Consider the following 23,249-nt stretch of genomic DNA (forward strand, 5'->3'; position numbering starts at 1 on the left):
TTAAAAGAAAGGAAGGGAGGGAAGGGAGAGAGAGAGAGAGAAATGACACTTTTTGAATAAATCCATAGAAGATGGTGGGCAGATGACTCAATTGTTTTAGACCTCCAGTGTCTCCTCATTTTACAGACACATAACTTCACAACAATACCAACAATTATGCTGTAAACTCTATCAGCTTATATGGCCTATAGATACGGCAGATATGGAACAGTGATGCTCTAAATAGAATAATCTATGAGCAAAATTTCTTATCTGGAAGATATGTGGCTTAAATTGAAATTTGTGGGATTTTTTCTGTAATGTAGGAGTTATAGCTAAGAAAACAAATCATTCACACTTATGTAGCTTCAAGTATGAAGACTAATTTTTTGTCAATTATAATGTCATGTTTTTACAGAAAGGGAAAAACACAGTACAGAATAATTTCAAGAGTCAAATAGACTTGGATCAATATTCAGTTCCACAGTTACCACAGATTTTAGGCACATTATTTAACCTCTCTGAGCTCCACTTTCTTCTTGTGTAAAAACATCTACCTCCTGGAGTTAAAGCATGTAAAGCATTTAGTATTAGTGTGCCTGGCACAAAATAACTATTTAATAAATGTGAATTAAAATGAACTATTAAGTAAGCAAATGAAGGAACAGAAAAACTAAACATGAAAATAAATAAAATACCACGAGCAAAAGTAGATGCTTTGCATTTATAATGACACATCCAATCTGGTGCAGAATCTTCTACCACCAGAACACTGAGGCAGCCCTTTTGGTGGCCAATGGCCACATGGAAAGCTTAATGGAAACTAAACCTTGTTATTTGCCACGGGGTATTTTAACCAACAATAGCAGACATCTCCTCCCATCAGAACAGAGAGAGAAAAGAAGGTGCACACCCATTCCCAGTGCTGAGCAATTTGCCTGCAGAACACGAAGGGCACCACTGTCCTGGGGACCTTTGGATTCCATGGGTGGCAGCCACTCAGTGACACTACCTGAGTCAGATTGCAAAGAATTCCTGGCCACTGACACTCATCTGTTCTACCCTGCCATTGCATTCCCTTTTTATTTCTCTCTCTCTCTCTCTCTCTCTTTTTTTTTTTTTTTGTATCTTGGAGTCCCCTCTAGCCCTGTGACATGTTTCATCATCTGTTCATGCAGATGGTGCCATCCAGAGAAGTCAAAAAGTTTGGTGTCCCCAAATCCCTCTTGATTCAGTCGGTTCTCTTTATCACAGAGCAGTGGGGAAAACAAATGAGAAACTGGAAACCACATTTCAAAGCACAGAAAGGGCACAGCTCATATAAGGAATAAATTCATGTCCAGCATCTGGTTTGAAGTGAATGCTGTCTACATAGGTAAGCCCTTAGCCTGACATCCTTCTGAACAAAACTGTGTCTGCAACAGCTGATTGCACCTAATACAGAGTCAAACACTACCGGCCCTTCTCCCCATTGTCCACCAGGTCAGCAACTACGGTAAATAATCTATTGTAAACATGGCTCTATGTATAATGTACACACTCTTTTCTAGCCATGCTTATAGAAACTGAAAACTTGCCAGAACAAAATAGCTCTTTGAAATTAAAGAAGGTTGTCACTGAATGATAGTAATTTGGTTTTACACAATTTAAAAATACTACACAAGATGCAGTTGAGCCAAGCATCCCACTTATGATGGAAAAAAACCCAGAAGCCTGAAGATCAATAGAAAAGAACAAAATCACAAAGAAAGGAAAAGTAACAGGAAAATAGCCTCTTCCTTAACTAAGATGCCTGAGATTTTTGCAATATAATAAACACTAAGACTAAAACCTATCTATTGACACAGACTAAATCTAGCCTCCTAGGTGGTTTCAGAATCAAGTTTCCCCACAGAGGAATGTCTGATAATCCATATTATTTGGAACTTGGTGTCTCAGAGTAGGACACTGTTTATATTACACTGAGGATTCAGAAGTTCATTCTCGCTCTGTGTTGATTTCCCCCTCTGTTCTTTCATTGCATATCCCTGCCCAGCCCCTGGCCACCCATGCAGTGAATACAGATTTTCTTTCCTCCTTGAGAGTAACTCCACCTACCATCAAACAAGGACCAGATCCATGCTTTGTCTCATCCCTTTATCAGGAGGTGTAGAGATGGAGTAATTTAACAAGGCTCCATGAATTAACCTTTATTGACTAACATTCCTGTAGCAATGAAATACACAATTCATTCAAATACTAAGAACAAAGAAGGAGCCCACTGGGGTAGAGGTAGTGTTTCTCATTATCACACTATGAGCATTTTTTATATGGGCACAAGGTTGACACAAGGCGTTTCTTATATCTAACGTCCCTAAAGAAAAATCAACCCATGATTCCAGGAAAATGGGCTAAAATACTTATGATTTGGGAAAAATATTGTTTTGAGCAAACGTAAGTGCTTCTTTTCCCCTCACAGTAATCAACCTTCATTCCCCCACTGCCTGCCCTATGTCCTGTCACACAAACACAGAAAACACACGTGTGCACTGTGTACATGCACACACGCACACATACACACTTATACATTTTGAAGTTCAAACAAGATAGTCCAAATAACACAGAGATATTCTCTATACTAAGCAAAGAATATGATGTCTCTGCTCTGCCATCAATGAGAATCCATACACATTTTTATTCATAAAATATTTGATTACCATAAATAGAACTTCCCCCCTTGAACTCAACAGTGACAAATTTTCTGAGGCGTGTACCTAAAAAGAGCTAGCTCTCATTAGAAAGTGTTTTCTCATTGATTCATTCTGTGGTAGAAGGCTAATATGGGTCACCTGAATTCCACTTGGATACAATTCTCTCCACCTTCACATCTCTGTGTATCTTTCAAAAAACCACACTGATTGCAAATGACAAGGTAACATAACAAAACACCAGGTACCAATGGAAATTTCTACAAAATCAACTCATAGATGTATTTACGTCACAATTTGGGAAGCTGAATTCATGACAATTGCTGATCCTGTTTTGGTTTTCAAAATGCCTTCTTATCAGCTGTTCAACTGGCATCTCCCCAAGCACCATCTCATCGTTAATGTTAAGACAGAGAAATGCACATGGTATCTACTAGGTGGGATAGTCAGATTTTTTTTTCTCCTCAGCAAAACCTAATAATCTTTGATAACTGGGTATCAAATGCTATTGATTTGATTTTATGCTTCTTTTTCTACTCAGTACGCAAATCCATTGTTTAATAACGTTAGATACGATTTTGCATGAGTGCCTGGATACAGACAGAATAATAAATCAATTTGAGATAAACACTGAAGAGAGCACAGATCCCATTCAACTGATAAACTGAGTCAGATAGTTGGATTGATAACATAGGAAATACTGTGAAGAAATTGCAATTACTAATTCATTTACACATACATTTATTCAACAATTTTTTTCATTGACTCTTATGAGACAGGCACTATTCAAGATGCTGAAATACAGTTGGGAATAAAACTGAGGTCCCTGCTCTCATGGAGCTTATATATTAGTGGAGTGAGGCCAACAAAAATAGTAAACAAATGAATAATGCATCTAGCTATAAAGAACATAAAATGCAGTAATGTGAAAGAGAAGAAACAAAGTTCTGAGTAAAGCAGTGTTACTTAAACTTTCTTCCTGTGAGCACATGAGTTTGTTCTGCCCTTAGGACCATTTTGCTTCTGTCCTATCACTGCTGTCAACCTTCATAAATAACATCTCAGCTCAGGTGTCACCTCCTAAAATAGGACGCCACCTTACTCTTCTAGCTACTTTTTATCCGATCTTTCATTCTGTTTTTCTTCATAGAATTTATCACAATTTGCTGCCCTCATTTATCATTAAATATCTTTTTTCATGGTGGCTTAAATGTTTCCTTCTCTAAGTACAAGCTTCTGGAGGTAGAGTCTATATCTGGCTTATTCACTCCTGCAACACCCATCCCGCACCTAGAGCAACAAGAGATGCTCACTCAGTAGTTGACTAGATAGATAGAGGGGTAAATGAATTAAATGTTCAGCAATTCACTTCACTACAATGGCTTTGCTTCATTAAACATGTATTAGAACTACTAGTATTTTCTCAAGCTTCCTTTTGGAACACTACACCAACGTTCTAATATTAGGTAGTCAAAATGAAAAACTGCATTCAGCTATTAGCCTTATGAAAATTCTGAGTATGTCATGTCTGCTCTGCTACCTCCCAGCCCAGGCACTGGGTCATTTCTCCACATTAAACCTGTTAAAGCACTAAGGGCATCGGCTTTGAAGTCAAACAGGCTTGAATTCTATTCCCAGCTTTGATGCTTACAGTTGTACTGCTTTGAACAAGTTACTGAATTTGTCTAAGCCTCAGTTTCCTCTTAAAAGATAGAAGGATATCAGTATCTACCAGATTGGATTATTTGGGGATTAGAAGATACAATGTATGCACAGTACTTGATACACAGCATGTACCCAATTAATTTTGACTATTATGATTATCTTGGTAACTACACTAATAAACTACAACAACAATTACTTATTAGGTACCTACTGTGTGCCAGCTAATTTACATGGGTTATATTATTTAATTTTGACCATATTCCTGCAAGTTAAATGATATTATAATTTTCAGTTTAAAGTTAGGTAACTTTTTAAAAAGCCACAAAGCTTATAAGAACAAACTCCAGAACTTGGCTCTTACCTACCATCCTATCCGACCTCTTCCATCTCCCTATTACGTATATTCTTTTCCTACTAACCTGCAAGTTTTGAGTCTCAAGTTTTGAATGTCTCATTTGTCTTTGTGTATCCCCAAAACCTGGCATAGTGTTGGTACATACTAAGGATTTACCACCACCATTCCTTCTTGCCAAATATCATCCCACGCGAATCAGGATGGGAAACAGCAGAAGAGGCCAACGTTAGATACATGTAGAAATCTTAATAACAGCAATTAATCTTTACAAACAACTTAATATGTGCCAAACACTTTACGAAAAGCTTTACAAGTATTTGTCCGCTTAATCACCCCAGTAATTCTATAAGGTGGGTACTATAAAGCCCTATATTCCTGATGAGGGAGCTGAAGCTCAGAAAGATGGAGCACAGCTAGTTAGAGATAGAGGAAGGCCTTGCAACAAGGCAGTCAGATTCCAAACCCATGCTCCAAACATGCCAGAAGAAGCTGGTCTTTCTCCTGGTCTTTTCAGTATTTTCCCTTAGTTGTCAGTGTACTACAGCTGCTAAAATATAAAGTCCTAATTATATTCTCTATTATTGCTACTGAGAACAATCCAACATGGAATTAGAATCTTCCTCCAAGGATTTATGACCATTTAGCATTTTGGTACCTTTTATTCTGTCCATACGAGTGCAGATAATGAGCTACTTCTCAGAAGTAAAATAGCTTGAGCATTTCATAATATGGTGACTGTGATTTGAGTCATTAACCTATTACAGTGGTCTGGCTTGCTTTATTTGTGACCTCCAGAATAAAGAGGTAGGAATGGGCTAGAAATCCTCCCTTACCACTCATTTAGTAAACCAAGTAATTAAACTTTTACCAAAAGCCTTTTAACCAAAAAAATATGGAGATGATTTCCAGAGGTTGGGTAATGTTTTACCTCCTTCCTTTTTTTTTCTGCCCGTGGAGAATAAGGCTGACATGAATATCTGTGAAACAAATATTTTTCACTTATTCCAGAAAATAAATATAGATTTTCTTCCGTGTACTCTGGGGTCTTCTGTGATAGGCCGGTAGACAAAGATACCACTTGCCTGAAATTTAGAGGTGTGTCTAATGGCTCAGTACTCTTTCTGCTTTCCCTTCCAGTATGAGAGTATTGATGCTAGAGTTAGAGTCAAGGGTCTCACTGAGAGAGTATTTTAAATCCGGGACATGAAGGTGTACAGGTTACTTGGGTCATTCCTTCCTGGATTATCAAGTAAGAATTGACCTTCTTCAATCCAGCAGGAAAGCTTGTGGACCGGGTGACTTGCAGGCAGCCTTCAGAGTCTCTGCAAACCACAGCAGCCATGTGCCTCCTCACTGCACTAGGGTTTTACATCTCTGGCTAACTAAATTGAGACTTAATCAACTCTTACAGTGGTTGCTTTTCCCTAGTCTGTAACCTTCTTGAAACTCCACAATATGGATGTACAATTCTGAAATAGAAGAGATTTTCAAAATCCCTATACACCAAGTTACAAACTGTAGTGCATGCTGCTTTTCCTTGAACTTGGGTATTCAGAAAAGTGAAACAAAAATAACTCTCTGCATCTAAACAGTTGCAAAGTAGAGATCCATTCAAGAATAAAGGATGAAAGGAGGAGTGATGATATTAAGTTATACCTGAGGAACATACTCTATGTCCTATATGTATGGGAATAGCAATGCCAAAAACAATGCACAGGTCCCTACCGTGGAGTCCTATTCAAGACTGAGAGTAATTCTCATCTATTTAGGAATGATGCCCACAAAAATCTCTCTAGAGGGGAGATGAATGACTCTTAGAAGTTCCTTTCAGGAGCCTTGGGAATTTAGGCTCTCCATTCTTCTCCTTCCATCAGCGTTTTCAGTACCGGCTTTTTCCAAGAGTCTTTTGCAGCCATCTACCGGGACAGAGACAGTGTTCTCTCAGTCTCTGGGAAGGTGACTGAGATCATAGGCTTTGAGTTCAATACTAAGCCTGGAAACTCACTAGAAAGTTACTTACTTTCCCAAAGCCTGAGTTTCCTCAACTATAAAATGGCACTGATGGTAGCCTGCTTCACAGGATTGTTTAATATAAATAATTCAGGGCTTGACATACAGAAGGTACTCAGTAGAAAAGGGAACCCTCCTACACTACTGATAGGAATGTAAATTGGTGCAGTCGCTATGGAAAACATTATAGACATTCCTCAAAAAACTAAAACTGGAGCTTCTATGTGATCCAGCAATACCACTCATGGGCATATATATCCAGACAAAACTGTAATTCAAAAAGATACATGCACCCCTATGTTCATAGCAGCACTATTCACAATAGCCAGGTCATGGAAGCAACCTAAATGTCCATCGACAGATGAATGGATACAGAAGATGTGGTATATATATATATATATATATATATATATAATGGAATATATAAATAATGGAATCATTTATAAAAAAGAATGAAATAATGCCATTTGCAGCAACATGGATGGACCTAGAGATGATCATACTAAGTGAAGTAAATCAGAAAGAGAAACACAAATACCATATGATATCACTTATACATGGAATCTAAAATATGACACACATGAACTTATGTATGAAACAGAAACAGACTCACAGACATAGAGAACAGACTTGTGGTTGCCAAGGGTCGGAGGCGGGGACAGGGAGGGATGGATTGGGAGTTTGGGATTAGCAAACGCAAACTATTATATATGGAATGGATAAACAACAAGGTCCTACTGTATAGCACGGGGAACTATATCCAATACCCTGTAATAAACCATAATGGAAAGGAATATGAAAAAGAATATATGTATATGTATATATCACTTTGCTGTATAGCAGAAATTAACACAACATTGAAATCAAATATACTTCATTAAAATAAATTTTAAAAGTAAGTAAATTTGTATGATGAACAAAAAAAAAGTACTCAATAAATTTTACTACTACCACCACTACTACCACTACTTCAACTATCTCAGCTAAATAAGTGTTCATATATATTTGTTTTGAACAGGTCTTTGTGTAATTAAAACTCTATCATGAGTGAACTCATTACAAAGACTATCTGGTCTAACCCTATATTTTGCCTATTTGCTAATAAGCAAGTTGCCAGCAAAAGCTGCCAACAAAATTCACTGATTTCATGAAATTAGGGTGGAACAAAAGATATACAAAATGTGATTAGAGAAAACTTTATCTTTAAACTAATGGTGAGGATAATTGGCATGGTTTCAAGTTTGATTTAATGGAGTCATTTCTGTTTTCTTTATTTTTAATATAAAGCAAACAGAAAAAAATGTTGCAGGTATATGTGTGTGTATATACATATAATATGCATATACACACAAATACAAATCTATAGATGAATACATATGTATATTTATACCTATAAATGGGGACATATACATATACACACACAAGCACATATATAGCAGCAACAGTTTTAATCATCCACTAGAAAATTCTTTTCTTAAAATAAAATAAATCAAGACAAAGCAAAATAAATATCTGGCTTCTTTCCATGCTGCCAGTACTCTCGTGACCCAGAGGGTTCGTTCCTAGTGAAATCGGGACTATGCCAGTACTACTTCTGAATGCGCTTATGTATAGCCATGCTGTATACAGATACATCCGCAAGCCAAAGAATGGCGTGTTCTCGGGTTTCAGGGCTTCTCCTCTTTGCAGACAAGGCCCACTTCGATGACACCCTGTACTCATTCTTTGGGTCTGCAATACAAGATCCATATCTTTATTGGGAACGCGGTTGGTGTCTTTCCTGCTTTGAAACCCCTGGAGTCTCTGACCACTCATCTTTCATATCTTTGGTTTCAGTTCTGACACATTCAGCTCTCATTTGACTGAAATCAATGGACATGAAGACAACTAGGGTAGCAAAGGAGACTCACTGATTACAAGAATGTGATGAGTCAATAATATTTGAGAAAAAAAAGTCAGGCAGATTTTCTTTTCCTCTTTAAATGTTGTTATCTAAAAACCCAGCAAAAATATTGCAATCGAAAGAGCCCTGGATTACACCTAATGGTGTAATTCTGATTCCGCTATTTCCAGTTTGGATTTGACTTATTCGCTGAGGTCAGTCAGGCCATGATGACGGCAAGTAACCAAATGACTCCAGCAGCAGGAACAATAACAAGCCCTGGATTAGGAGTCAGGAGGTTGGGATTCCGCTCTGTGCTTTGCCATCAATTGTCTGTGTGATGTTAGGCACAATCACTTCCCTCTCCGAGCTTCCCTCTTCTTTTCTATAATAATGAAGAAGGTGAACTTGAAGATGACAGAAATTACTTCTAAATACATTCACTTTTCATCTAAATAATTTTATTTTATAGTGAAAAATAATGGGCAAGAAATTTCTTTTAAAAATTAATTACAGGGACTTCCCTGGTGGCGCAGCGGTTAAGAATCCACCTGCCAATGCAGGGGACATGGGTTCGAGCTCTGGTCCGGGAAGATCCCACATGCCGCAGAGCAACTAAGCCCGTGCACCACAACTACTAAGCCTGCGCTCTAGAGCCCAGGAGCCACAACTACTGAAGCTTGTGTGCCGCAACTACTGAAGCCTGCGCGCCTAGAGCCCGTGCTCCACAACAAGAGAGAAGCCACTGCAATGCGAAGCCTGCGCACCGCAACGAAGAGTAGCCCCCGCTTGCCGCAACTAGAGAAAGCCCGCGCGCAGCAACGAAGACCCAACGCAGCCAAAAAAAAAATAATAATAATAATTACAGCTCTTTAAGGAGGATGTATGTGTCTCTTCCCACGGAGGTGGAGGTAGATGAAGGTGTTTTTTCCTGTTTAGAAGACTGAGAATCTAGAGCACAGGGTCTCACACTCTGGCCAGAAGAACTGATATTCTTAATAAAATCTCTGTTGCTCTGCTTGACAAAATGCATTCACTCCATATCTCTATGAAAATGAATTAAACCAATTAGGAAATCCAAGTAAAAAAATTGATATATTAATGTTTAATAGACTACATTTCAGTGTGAGATGGCTACTCAGTTATTCACTTGCCTAATACCCTGTGGTAAAGCTTTAGGAGTAGAGGAAGAAGATACAATTAATAAACCTTGCCTGTCTAAATTCATTACAGGCTAACGTTATCCTTTGCGATTTTCCCAATGACAGAACATACATAGCGGGAGGTGGTTGAATTGCCTTCTGCTTCCTGCTGAATCCTTCCTTAAGAATGTGAACCTTTAATCAGAAGTGACATGTTTCCGACCCAATGTTACATATGGGAGGTGTACAGACATATGAAATCAAGGGCTGCCCCCTCACACCAAAAGACAAACAGCTATTTTTAGATGGGTCAACTACTACCAGAAGAGTAAGAAAGTCACACCTTCCATAAGAACTGTCCTAATAATCAGCATCAGTACATCTCCTGAGCCATTTATTTAACTAATGACACCACAAATTACAACAGCACAAATACAAATACAAGATTACAAATTGTGTTGCAAAAAGCTTTGCCTGTTTGTCACTAAAATATTAAGTAAATTTGAAATAGTAGTCCTGCATTTTATAGCAATAACTACATATTTCACCTTATGTCAAAGCTATAAACCATATCCTATATTGGATAAAGGAATATATCCCAAATATGTCTTACAATGGTTAAATAATGATGGTGAGCAGAGTTTTATTGACATGGCAAACATGTTTATGGTGCACTCATCGTTACAGAAAAAAATAAGATCAGAAAATTGTACGTATAATGTGAATCTGTTTTATGACAAATTACCTATTTGCTTTTTTACTAGAAAAATATCTGGAAGAGTATAAAGCAAGATGCAGGTATGATTAAGTCTGGGTGATAGGATTAAGGGTAGCTATATTTTCATAACTTAACTGTATTTTCTAGATGTTTAATAATAATTATGTAACATCTCATAAGAGGAAATGGGTTTTGTTTTCATGTTTTTGTTGAACAATTTAGTAATGTGCTAAAATGCTTATGATATAATGTTAATGACTTAGCATATGCAGTCCAATTGGGATTCAGATTCTAAATTTTAATTAAAAATATACATTTTTACCTTCACAAAAGGGTGCCATCAGTTGATAATTCAGGTTTTCTTATATACCTGAATACAATGATTTTGTTTTTGCCTTCTTAATTAATCAGAAGATTTTTTTCAAGAAGATAACTACAATTGCTAAAGCACTGCAATATCACGTTAAATACTGCTGTATGCATAATGAGGTGGAAGTCCTAGATTAGCAAAATCACAGGTATTGAGATTTTGGGAGTGATAATAAAATTTAGAAATAATTTAAATGAATAATTATAAGAACTACTAAATGTAAGATTAGAATGCAGCTCTCCTAATTCTCTGATCAGTGTAGTTATCACTAGCTTTCTGAAATCTAATAAATATCTCCTATTTTAAGTAAATAACAGTCTAAATTATACCTATGTAACATTCTTTATGATGCCATGTCAACACCAGATTAAACCTGATTTTTATTGGCTAGTGCTTTAGTTGAATTCATCAGCAGAAATCCTGTACTTTCTATGCCATTTTTCCTTGAAGTGTTCTGAAAATAATTTGATTGGGCCAATTTTATTTTGGAATAAAATACAGATAATCTGTTTGGAATATGTGCTTTATAAATTGCTAGGAATTCCTCTGCCTAGTCAATGAGAAGTCTGTTGTCACCACTTCTACAGCTGGGTTCATCCCAAGAAAATATTCTTCCCTACCTCCAGCTATATCTCCTAACAGAAATATCTAAATAGTATCATAAAAGAAAGCAGGTATTTTATTTTATGATCACATTGGTATAACTGAGTTATCAACTAGCCAAGAGTGAAGGTAAGAATCTATATTTAAGGATTTTATTGTTCTTTAGCCACAAACTATAAACTTAGACTTGAAAAATAACATTATTCATCACTTTTCTTAATTATTCCTGCAGATCTTTAAACAAGGTTGAGAAAATAGATGCATGATAAGACGTGATGAGAATAAGAGGAAAGGCCTGGTTTAAGAGAAACTATATAATGCTTGATTAAACGAAAATTACTGAGTGCATGCTACAAATGAGGTACTGGGTTTGGGGCTACAGGGCAGCTTCTAAAGGCTGTCATGGCCACTTGGGTCTCAAGCCAGGCATCTAGTTTCCTTCCTCTTCATCTCAGCCTGCCAATGCAATGGCTGGAGATACCTGGCTCCACTGCAGGTTGCAATCCTCTTAGTATTTTAGTAGTCCCCTTTTTCCTTTTAGACGTGCCTGACCTAGACCTTTCCCATTCTCTTCAACAGACTTGCTCACTCCTGCTCCTCTTGTTCTTTTTGTTCTAGACAAAGGAGTATCTTTACAGAATCATGAAAAGATACCTGAGGTAAAATTCTACAATATAAAACTACTGCCTTGATATCTAAACCTTTCTTTGTTCCAGCCTTCTGTTTATTTATCAAATATCCCCAGCATCCATCTATTTATCAAATATTAAGTAACACTGCACACTTACTATCTACCAATTACTACGTTACTCGAAATACATAATTTCACTTTCCAGTCTGATGTCAGATTATAAAATTTTTTACATTCACTGATCTCATTCGATTCAGAAGATGATTGGGTTGTTAAAATGACATTATCTAATTTATCTCCCCCCCCTTTTTTATATATGAGGAAATTAAAACCTGAAGAAGATGCTTAAGGTTCAACAAGAGGTCAGTGACAAAAGTCCAAACGAAAATACAAGTTCCATTATCATAATACTTTGTTAAGGAAGTTGGTTGCATTGCCCAATTGTGTCCATTCATCTCTTTGCACAGTGTCAGAACTCTATCCTTCTAAAATGATTATCAACCTGAAAAGTAATGGAATAACTGAGAGTAAGCTGCTAATCCGTGTTTTTGGCAATGGGGAAACAAAAATCCAATCAGAATGAAAACTGTTAAAACCTAGCCTATAACAGCAATAACTAAAACATTTCCCATATTTCTAAATCTCAATCTCCATTTTCTGAACTTCCCAAGTTCATTTTTTGAACTACCTTAATGCAAGTTTGTCGATTAGCTGAGCGCTATCCTTAAAACTCATGCTATCCAAACACACTATTTCAGCATGAGTGGACTCAGAGCTCCTGCTGTACAGTCAAAAGCAATGGGTACATCCTTGCAGGAGGTTGATTTCACAAGGAGGTTATCCGAGCTTTAAGTGTAGAGCTATGACCATTCCTCCCTGGGTTATGGCTTAGCCTGGTTGTCTGTGGTTATGGATCCCACCCACTAAGTATGCATCCTCTGAGATGAGATGACCTCGTTTTCAGACACAGCTACTAAAAGTACATGTCACATACAGGTAATTCTCTACCTCTAAGAGATCAGAAATACCATTCTTTGGCTTCAGACTTTTAAATCTTGAGTGCTATTTCTTAGATAATAGAACCAGAGATTCCTAGGCCATTTTTTCTTTTCCAAATTTTATCATGGAAATTTTCAAACATACAGACAAGTTGAAAGAAGAGCATGACAAACACCTATGTACCCACCATGAAATTCAACAAGCATTAATATTTTGCATACTACTTTATCTTTAATATGTTTTAATACCTAAAAATTTCACTAAGAAAACTCTACAAAAGAGGCTTACTCAGATTCTCTGAATGACTTCCCCTCCAGCCCCCTCATCCCTACCAATCTTTGTGCATCTCAACGGAAGAAGCATTTAAGTCCTTAAAGGATTTTGCCTTGAACATGCATGACATTTGGCCCAGAGGACTTGCTCTACCTAATTTATTGGTCACTGCCTTATATTTAAAGTCTTCCTTGAACCAGCTTTCTATGTCTAGGTTTTCATGATTGCCTTTAAATTCTCCTTATTCTGACTGATGAACCTTGCCCTTACCAACTTCTTTGCAATGATCTTGTCTGTGCCCCAGGATTCCACACAGCAAAAATCATCTCTTAGTAAACTGGGAATGGTGTGACTCTCAGAACCTAAAGATGCATCTTCCATAGATGACTCAGGACTGCTGTTCTCTAGGGTTTTATTCTATCAATAAAGAACAAAGTCTGTATCTATGGATCTAATGCAAGCTGTTTCCATATCACTTTTCTTTACCTTCTTTTTTTCTCTTGCATGCTCTCAGGTGATTTCTACTATTCCTAATTTCCATTTGCCAGTACCTAAGGAGTAGGACAGAATGATAATGAAGAGCAACATCTTTGTATTCAAACTATTATACTTTCCTGTGCAGTAGGTGTGTAACTTGGTACACAAGTTCCTTAATTTCTTCACGTAAGACAGAAAAACAAACCAACCAACCAATAGCGCCCAGTTTGTAGGAATAAAGTCAATTTTAAATGAGATAATATAAGCAATGCTCTAGCACAGTGACACGTACAGGCTAAGTCCATTAATGCGTACTAACTACTAATATTACTACTATTACTATTCTAAATGCTGTTTGAATGCAGCCACTATTGAACATAGAAACAAGATAAATTTCTTAGCAGACTATCAGTAACAGAGAATGACTGGGGTAGGAGAGTGGGTAAGTAGGAGGAGGAACTAAGTAGATCTGAATCAATCCAGCAGCAGCAATTTTAATTGAATTCCTTTTACTTTTATTGCAAATGAAACTTCTGCTGTTGAAAAGGAATATCTGGCCTGCACTAAACTTCAGCCATGAAATAAACTGTTCTATTTATCAGTAAAAACTGGAATGGAATATTTACAAATTTCCTGAAAAATCTCTTACCAATTTCAAAGTCAGGATTAACTACACAACTGAGAGAACAATCACAATCCATGAGTCTTCTTCGTCCAGGAGTATTAATTTTGCACGTCAGATGTGTTCAGGAACCTGCATATTTTGCCATTAGCCCTTATTGGAAGTGGGGCTGAGAGGGTGATGATTTACAGTAATAGTGTCCAGTTGGTCTTAATGACAAGAATGAACAGCCACCACCTTTTCTTGTCTGATTATTGGCTTACTGATTTAAAGAAGCCATATTTATCATCTATATCGGCCCTCTCTTGTCCCTCTCAAAGACGTTTGATTGTTGATTTTTTCCCACCCATCCAACTTTGCATATGTACATTCAGAATTCATTGACAATCTTTACTGAGTTTATTTACAGTGTAGGTGCTTTGTCAGTGCTAGGTATAACAAAGAGAACACAACTGGTTCTCTGCTCTACATGTGGGTATCACCAAAAAAAGGAAAACACAGTGTAATGTCTACATGATTGCTGTGAAGATTTGATGGGCAAAATGTATCCAGCACTGGGTCTGATGCTTAGCCAAAACTTGCTACTTCCCAGGCCTCTCCCCGCTCATTCCCTGCCAAATGAGTAACTTATTATTTCTGTGCTTCTCTCTGCCTTCTTCAGGATTCTGACTTCTTTCTGTGCTTAACTCTTAAAACGTGTGAACTACAGCCTCTTTGCATTCCTCCACTGCCCATGTGGTCACCATCTCATCAAGGTCTTTGTGATACCATATTTTCATTGCAGCCACTATTGAACATAGACACAAGCAATAAATTGTAGTGGATTCCAAGCAATAAGTTTAGCACAATGTATCTGCTAAGATAATTCTTTCCTTAAGTGCTTTCAAATTCCACCACTTTGGTGGAGTCTTTGCAGACACTGCCAGTCAACTTATTTTATCTTTCCGCTATTTCTCTTTTTCCCTAAGGCCTGTATGTGAGCAGTGCCTGTATCCAATTTATCTCTTTACTTCCAATGGCTGACACAGCGTACAAACATGCACTCTCTTGGCCTCAGTCTCTCCCTCCCTTGACAAACAAATGCCATTTTCTCTACAAACAGGATAAACAAACGAAGAAGCTGGCTTATAAGGATCTAAGACAATGCACCAGTCAGGAACGATGAACACAGCAGATAATGAAAATTAGATATAACAGATAAGAAAAATGTGGGAGTGAGAGGCAACCTAGGGTAATGGTTAAGAGCTCTGGCTCTGAACTTAGAACAGGACTCAGATCCCATCTTCATTGTTTACTTTCTCTGTGATCTTAGACAAGTTACACCAGCCTTCATTTGAAATAAAGATCATAACAGTTTTAACTTATGAGGTTGTTATAAGTTATTATAACTGTAATAATATATGGAGTGTACTCACTAATGTCTGACCCCTAACAAGTGTTCAATAAATGAATAATAATATTATTATCATTATTATGATAAAGTCACCACATGTTTATGTAAAACAGAATATATCAGAGACAACTGAACATTTCAGAATAGAGAGTCTTCCCCAATAATGCAGAGGAATTCTTTACATTGCAATGTTTTCAGACTGAAAACTAAAGTTTAAGACAGATCTTTTTTCTTCATCTTTTTTCCAGGGAACCAACTAATACAAAATAAACTTTAAAAGAAGAAACTGTCATATTTCACAATTCATCCTCCAAAGAGCAGAGCATCACAATTCTTCTCTAGATAGAAAGGTACATTTAATAGTGTAAATTCATTATTAATAAACCTGAGATGATGGCTTTATTTATTTGCAAGTCTGATTGCTCCTTGGAGGTAAGAGGGCAAAAAAAGCCTTCCTGTTCTCAGAGGACCAGACCCAGTTCATAGAGCTCAGGAACAATTTATGAAACAGAATATCTGCCACATTCAAACAAGTATTTGGCACTCATAATTTTTTTCCACTTCAAAGAGACCCTGTGTCTAAGCTATTTTGATATTGTTTATCCCTACGCCTTAAAGAAAGCAGCTTTAAGATCAGCAGCTGATATTGGAAGATAATTCAGAAAAACTTAGGCTTAGCTGGGGATAAGTCCCTTTGTAAACATGGAACACTAAGCTCTCAGATGTCTATTGACTAGGAGGTTTAACTGCTTATCAGCAGAATTAAAGGAGGACTAAGGAAAACAGCACAATATGCCCCTCCAAAAAAAAAAGCAGTAACTACTGTGTTCAGGAAGAGTTCAATTTTGAAATGGACTCTACAGACCTGAGGCCGTAAAGGACCGTCCCATCTGGATGCAGGCGGATCATGCGGTTCTTGACAGTCACTCCGTGCACAAACGACTTCTTATCGTTCAGGAAGTAAGTATCGGGCACCCAGAGCTGGTCTGCCACTCTATTGTCCAGAGTCAAGTTTAAAGGTATTACATTATAGGACAGCCTCTTATCTCTCCAAGCTTGCTGGAAGTACATTGTCAAGGTATAATCCTGTGAAATTGAGAAGATAAAAGAAAAAAATGGTTATTTTGTACATAAATGGACTTGGGAGACAGGCAAACACTTCAGTATTCACAAGAAAATATACACAACCAAATACCAAAAACATATACTATTCGCATATAGGCAAATACTAATTTACTAAACCCATTCTTACTGAGCCCGTACTATGTGTCGGGCACCACAGTATATACAGAAGTGAAGAGAGCATATCCTTGTGAAATTTATTATACGTTATTCAGGAAGAAAGATGGTAAGAAATAATTATTTAATAATTAATTTGTCTTAAAGTGCGGTACCCAGGATTGTTTTGGGTGGAACATAAATACAATTGTAAAAAGTGGTTAATTTATTACAGTAGTAATTATAAGAGGTTATAATGAGAATCTCAATCTGTCTGATCAAAATGAGTTTCCTAGTGGAGGTGACATTTATACTGAGACTAACGTAGCTTCCCACCTATCTAAAAAATATTAGCTCAGTATTTCATGAGAATTTTAGGGATTCTGGATCATCAGACTAGGCTCTTTCATTTTGAGAAACTGTGCGTTGTTATAAAGTGAGCACTCGTCTTGGAGTCCCAGGCTCCAGCATTTTCCAGCTATTTCTAGGAGCAAATTTACATAACTTCTTTTCACTTCAGTTCCTTAACTATAAATGGTCTTTTAACATATCCCTGATCTATCAGAGGATCATTATGACAATTAAATATATAACTCAAATGCAATCTGTAAACTACAAAAAGCTATAAATTATGAACAAAGTATTTACATACATATTGTGACATGTTTTCTCCATTAGAGGCCTAAGGGTACAATGTAATTGCTCTTTCACCCTCATTTGAATGACTAAATGAAGGACCAAATATTCATTTGAAAAGGATAATTACCATTCTATTTTAATATCAGTTCACAATGCCCTACTTGAGGGCTTTAAAAAAAAACAAAACTAGAATTATGTATTAATCATCTCTGCAACCTGAGAGCCAGCATAGTCCTAGGGCACAAATAATGAATGAATGGATATCCAAAATGGTATGCCTACTGGATTTCTGCACATACCTGCCTACTTTTGTGGATAAAATACACACTTCAATCTCTGTGAAGTCCCTGAGTTTTTCCAACCCTTGCTGAGATTTATACATCTTAATTTGGCTATACAATTTTAAAATACGACTTGCAAGATATTACCTGCTAAAAACATTAAACAGCTTCACAGGAAAAGTTTAATCCTCTGGCAAAAAATTTAACTATTTTCCCTGGTTTCACAAATATACAAATTTTTATCTCATTCAGAAGTCAGTGTAGAGCTGACTTCTGAATGAGAAGCAAAGAATCAAACTTCTATTCTAACAGAAGAATATTAATATCCTAAAGGTATATCAAATAATTGTAGGTGAAATTTACTTGAGTGGATTACTTTAGTCAGTGCTCTGGACTGTTCTAGCACACTCTGCTTTTTTAAAGAATTAGTCTGAGGATCTCTAGCATAACATCCTGATTTATAATAAAAGCTAACTTGAAGACTTATGAATTATATAACTAGAGAACAGAAAATGGATCAGATACATTCTTTACATGTCTCTATGTTACAAACGGCCTAAAAAGTTGGCCATAAATAAAATAGGCAATTTATATTGTGCTTGAGAAAACACACTTAGTGATTTCCGATTCTTGGAGATAAAATGGAAAATTCGATTATTATCTCCATTAGAAGATGAAGCTACATAAGCCCTCTTAAGAGTTAGGGGAGATAACACAGTTTGGAAGGTGCTGGAGTTTATCAGTCAGCTGAGATGTGTTTGAGCACAGGAAATTGTATTTTCTTCTGGGCTAAATAAATGGTAATATTGTGAGATCCAGAGTCATATGTTAACTCCTGTTATTTGTCAGCAAGGCAGTGCCTGCTAAGAAATGCTCCCAGACAGACCCTGGTGATTCTGCTAACTGTCACATCAATTTTCATTTCTTTTATTTTTAAATGACATATCATGACACTGTCAAGAAAGGAAGAGGTTCCTGAATCGAAATAAATGTTACTGGACATAAAAGAAAACAATGGTTCTGTGTTCTACCCTCTCTCCCAGACCCTCATGCCCCCAGGATAAATGCTTTGAACTTTTATGTAGAAAACATCTTTTACACCCATCCAACAAGCCTGCCTTCAGGAAGTTGCGTCACCGTTGGTTTATTCAAACTGAAAAAAAGCAAGTAAACCACTTCTGGGTGCTCCACAAGCCATGGCATCACCATGCAAGAAGCAGTTAGATAATCAAAACCAAAACCAATTGACTTTCAATGCTGAGCAAGATGGAGTAAGCCTACTACAGGCTCTCTCTCCTGCTAATCACAACTAACCATCCTGGAAAGAATTAAAAAGCCACTACCTAAGGACTGTGCAAAGTGAAAACTAATAGGCAGATTGGCAGAGAATCAAAATGTGAAGAAAACCCATTACAATAGTGAGCTTCTTATTTATTTTTTCTCCCTCTTTTATCTTCTTAAAGTAACACACACTCACACAAACACAGCCAAAAGCAAAAATAAATGGAGAGATATACCAAGTTCCTGGATTTGAAAAGTGAGTATTGTTAAGATGTCAGTTCTCCTCAAATTGATCTGTAGATAAAATTTAAAAATTTAATCCCAATCAATATCCAAGCAGGATTTTTGTAGATATGAACAAGCTGATCCTAAAGTTTATATGGCAAGCAAAGGAATGAGAATAAACAAAACAATTTAGAAAGGAAAGAACAAAACTGGAGGATTCACACTACCTAATTTCATGACTCACTCGGAAACTACATTAAGACAATATGATAGTGTAGTATTGATAGAAACATAGATCAATAAAATAGTAGAATCTAAAAATAAACCCACACAAATATGCTCAAAGATTTCTGACAAAGGTAGAAAGGTAGTAGATTTGAGAAAGCATAATATTTTCAGCAAATAGTGTGAATCAACTGGAGCTTGCAAATGTAAATAAATAAGCAAACAAGTAAGCAAGATAGATGTCTAAGTTAGTGTGAGATCCACATATTCACTATTGTATATGTGAAATTTGTAAATGTGACACTCCCACATCCCAAAGGTAGGTGGTCTCCAAACTTTAAAGTTGTACATAAGTAAATATGTTGAACAAGGCCCCCAAAATAAAACAAAACAAAAACACAACTGACCATTTCAAGTGCTGATGATGATGCAGAGCAACTAAAACTCTTACACATTGCAGGTGGGAATACAAATAATCAGCCACTTGGAAAACAGTTGGACAATCTCTTACAAAGTTAACATACATTTGACATACAACCTAGCAATCCCACTCCTGTGTGCAAATGTTCAGAGCAGCTCCTGATACATGCAACATCATCAATGATTTTCAAAGAAAGTTACGTCAAAGAAGGCAGATTCAAAAGAATACATATTATATGATTCCATTTACACGAAATTTTGGAAAACGTAAAACTATAGGAACAAAGAACAGATGAGTGCTTCTCTGGTATTTGAGGTGGTGGAGAGGTTGACTACAAAGGGACAGCATGAGGAATGATTTTGGGTAGTAGAACTGCTCTGCATCTAAACTGTAGTGGTGGTTACACAACTCTAGGCATTAGTTAACTCACAGGACTATACACCAAAATGAGTGCATTTTTCTGTATGTAAATTTAAAAAATAAATTTTAAAACTGCTTAAACAAAACGAACAAACAAACAAAAAAACCCATGATCTCTAAGGTCAGACACACCCAGGTTCTTACCCCAGTACTCTCATGTCCATCTGTCATAACCTCGGTTGAGGTGAATGAGTCTCTGTTTCCAACTCAAAAGAAGAAACTGAAGTTAATTAACTTAGGAATTGGGGAAAACAGGAGCTGCTTTGACACCTGAAGGGGGGTGGAGTACAGCAATGCTACAAAATAAGTCATCTCCGTGCATCCCAGGGGACATGTGGCCCCAACAGGATGTGCTAATAAGATTACCACTAAATGGTTATAGTTTCACAACTCCCCATGTGTACAATGAGGCAATTGGACTAGGTAGTTTCCAACTCCACCCCTAGGAATAAAATAATTCCATTCTAAGAAATGCTTTGCCACCCCTGTGTTCAAATGCACCTCGCCGTTTCAAAATCTTCTAAACATCTAAAGTACTTTCGTAATTGTTTCTTGTTGTCTTTGTAATTCATTGCCAATACCAAGATTCAAACTCTTCCTGTTTCTTTGGTTTAGTGTTCTACAAAATATATGGTATGAAATAATTTGTGTATGTGTTTATTATCTTTTTTAACTTTATTATTTTGTGAACTTCCTATTCTTGCTCTATGAACACTTTTCTGTTTACCTCCTGTTACTGTATATTTGATAGGTGGATATCAATCTACATTAAACATTTTATTATTTTGCTGTTTCCTTTTAAAGTTATTCTTATAATTAGTTTAACTTTATAGTTTAAAACAAACAAAAAAAATCAATAGTTCAGAGGGCTTCCGTATACTCTTCACACAGCCTCCTCTAAGATTAACATTTTGCATAATTATAGAACAATATCAAACTAGGATATTAACATTAATATAATACTATTTACTAGACTACAGACCTTATTAGAATATCACCCGTTTATTCACTAATGTTCTTTTTCTGTTCCAGGATCCAAGATCCCACCATGTCTTTAGTTTTTCTGTTCCTTAGTATCCGTCAATCTGTGAGAGTTTCTCAGTCTTTCCTTGTCTTTGATGATGTAATGCTTTCGAAGAGTACTGGTCAGTTATCTTGTTGAATATCTCTCAATTTGAGCTTGTCTGATGTGTTCATGATGAGACTGAGTTTATATAGTTTTGGCCAGAATATCACCAAAGAAACATTGTATCCATCATATAACGGGTATATGATGTCAATATGTCTTATTACTGGTGAGGATATTAATCTTGAACAGTTGGTTAATGTAGTATCTGCCCCGTTTCTCCACTGTGAAGTTACTATTTTCCTTTGTAATTGATAGATATCTTGGGGTAGGTACTTTAGAACTATGAAAGCAATAAGGTTATTAGGCTGACTTCTATAATCACTGTGCTTTTGGGTTTTGCATACTTTCCAAATTTCTATTTCTCTTCTTTCAACTCAACCTGAATCGACATATCCAGCCAGTTGACAATGCTTAACTATTAATAACACAAACCAAAAGAAGTAAATACCAACATAAGCCATTTAAGGTGTTTTACCATCAAATAATGAGAAATATCTTCTTGAGGCTCATTCTCTCCACCTACTCCTTTCACAAATTAGTGGCATCATTCTGGCCACAGCGGGTGCCTGCTTCCAGTATAGACTTTCACTCTGGATGGTGCAGCATCTTACCCTGGTCTCAAGCCTGCCAGTTGCACTTGGGTGGTGTATATTCCCACCTGGACTTGCTTCAGATTTCTCCTACCTTCATTTATGTCTATGGTTTTCCATATGCTTTTTCTTCTCTGGAGACCATTTCCAAGCTTTCCTTTTTTTTTTGCAATGCATGTTTATGTATATGGGAACAATTATAAATGTAATTATGTCATTTTCCCTATCTTTGTGTTTTTTTCCTATTTCTCTGTTTGGGGAGAAGATGGTGGTGTAGGGGATTGGGTTCACAGGTATTTGGTCTGCATCTGAGGACATAAAGACGCCTAACAGTTACTTTTTTTAATGATCAGGGTTTATGGTTTATTTTCATCACTGATAATGTGTGGGTTGTTTAATTTGCTTTACTTATTGCAACTACATCTTCTAAGCTTTGAAAATTGCTGCTGCTGTCCTAGAATCTTGAGCTTTGGTGATTAATCTTGTTTCGTGGTCTTCCAGGTAACAATTTTGTCTCCAAAATTAGATATGTTCAGAGAAATATCTTCTCTCTCTGCTCAGGATTTATAATTTTGAAAGAAAATAAAAATTTTAGCTTCATCTTATTATCCCTTGCTGAAATAACAACTGAATCTAATATACTATCATGTGTTACTTTCCTTTAACTTACGCTAGATTGATTCTGAGCTAAGAATCTGAGCTTCTGGCTTTTGTAAGATAGGGCTAATGTATTTAAGGAAGTAAAACCTGTAATTATAGGATTATATTATAGAAACTGTGAGTGCAAGTTTAATTTAAACAAAATGCAAGTTTCGTGTGAATAAAACTCCATGATAGTTTGTTCAAATAGCACATTTGTAGCTTTTACTATCATTCTTTGCATAGCCTTTTAATTTGGGGCATGTTTAGAAAAGTCTTTCATTATTGTTGTTTGGCTTTTCCACTTTTAAAAAAGGTGACACAAGAGGATTGAATTCCAAAGATTAGGATGCCAAATTATTTCCCTAATTTAAA

The 23,249-nt window shown here is 36.6% G+C and overlaps 1 protein-coding gene across 4 annotated transcripts in view; it reads right to left on the minus strand.

Moving 5' to 3' along the window:
• GABRB2 (gamma-aminobutyric acid type A receptor subunit beta2) overlaps window positions 1-23,249 on the minus strand; it is a 284,907-nt gene that overhangs the window by 177,711 nt on the left and 83,947 nt on the right. For all 4 annotated transcript variants that reach the window (XM_061188414.1, XM_061188415.1, XM_061188413.1 and 1 more), the window contains exon 5: window positions 16,672-16,892. In XM_061188414.1, coding sequence (XP_061044397.1) covers window positions 16,672-16,892 — 221 coding nt within the window. The remainder of the gene's footprint in view (window positions 1-16,671; window positions 16,893-23,249) is intronic.

This window comes from Eubalaena glacialis, chromosome 4 (genome assembly GCF_028564815.1).
Source record: "Eubalaena glacialis isolate mEubGla1 chromosome 4, mEubGla1.1.hap2.+ XY, whole genome shotgun sequence".
Lineage (NCBI taxonomy): Eukaryota > Metazoa > Chordata > Mammalia > Artiodactyla > Balaenidae > Eubalaena > Eubalaena glacialis.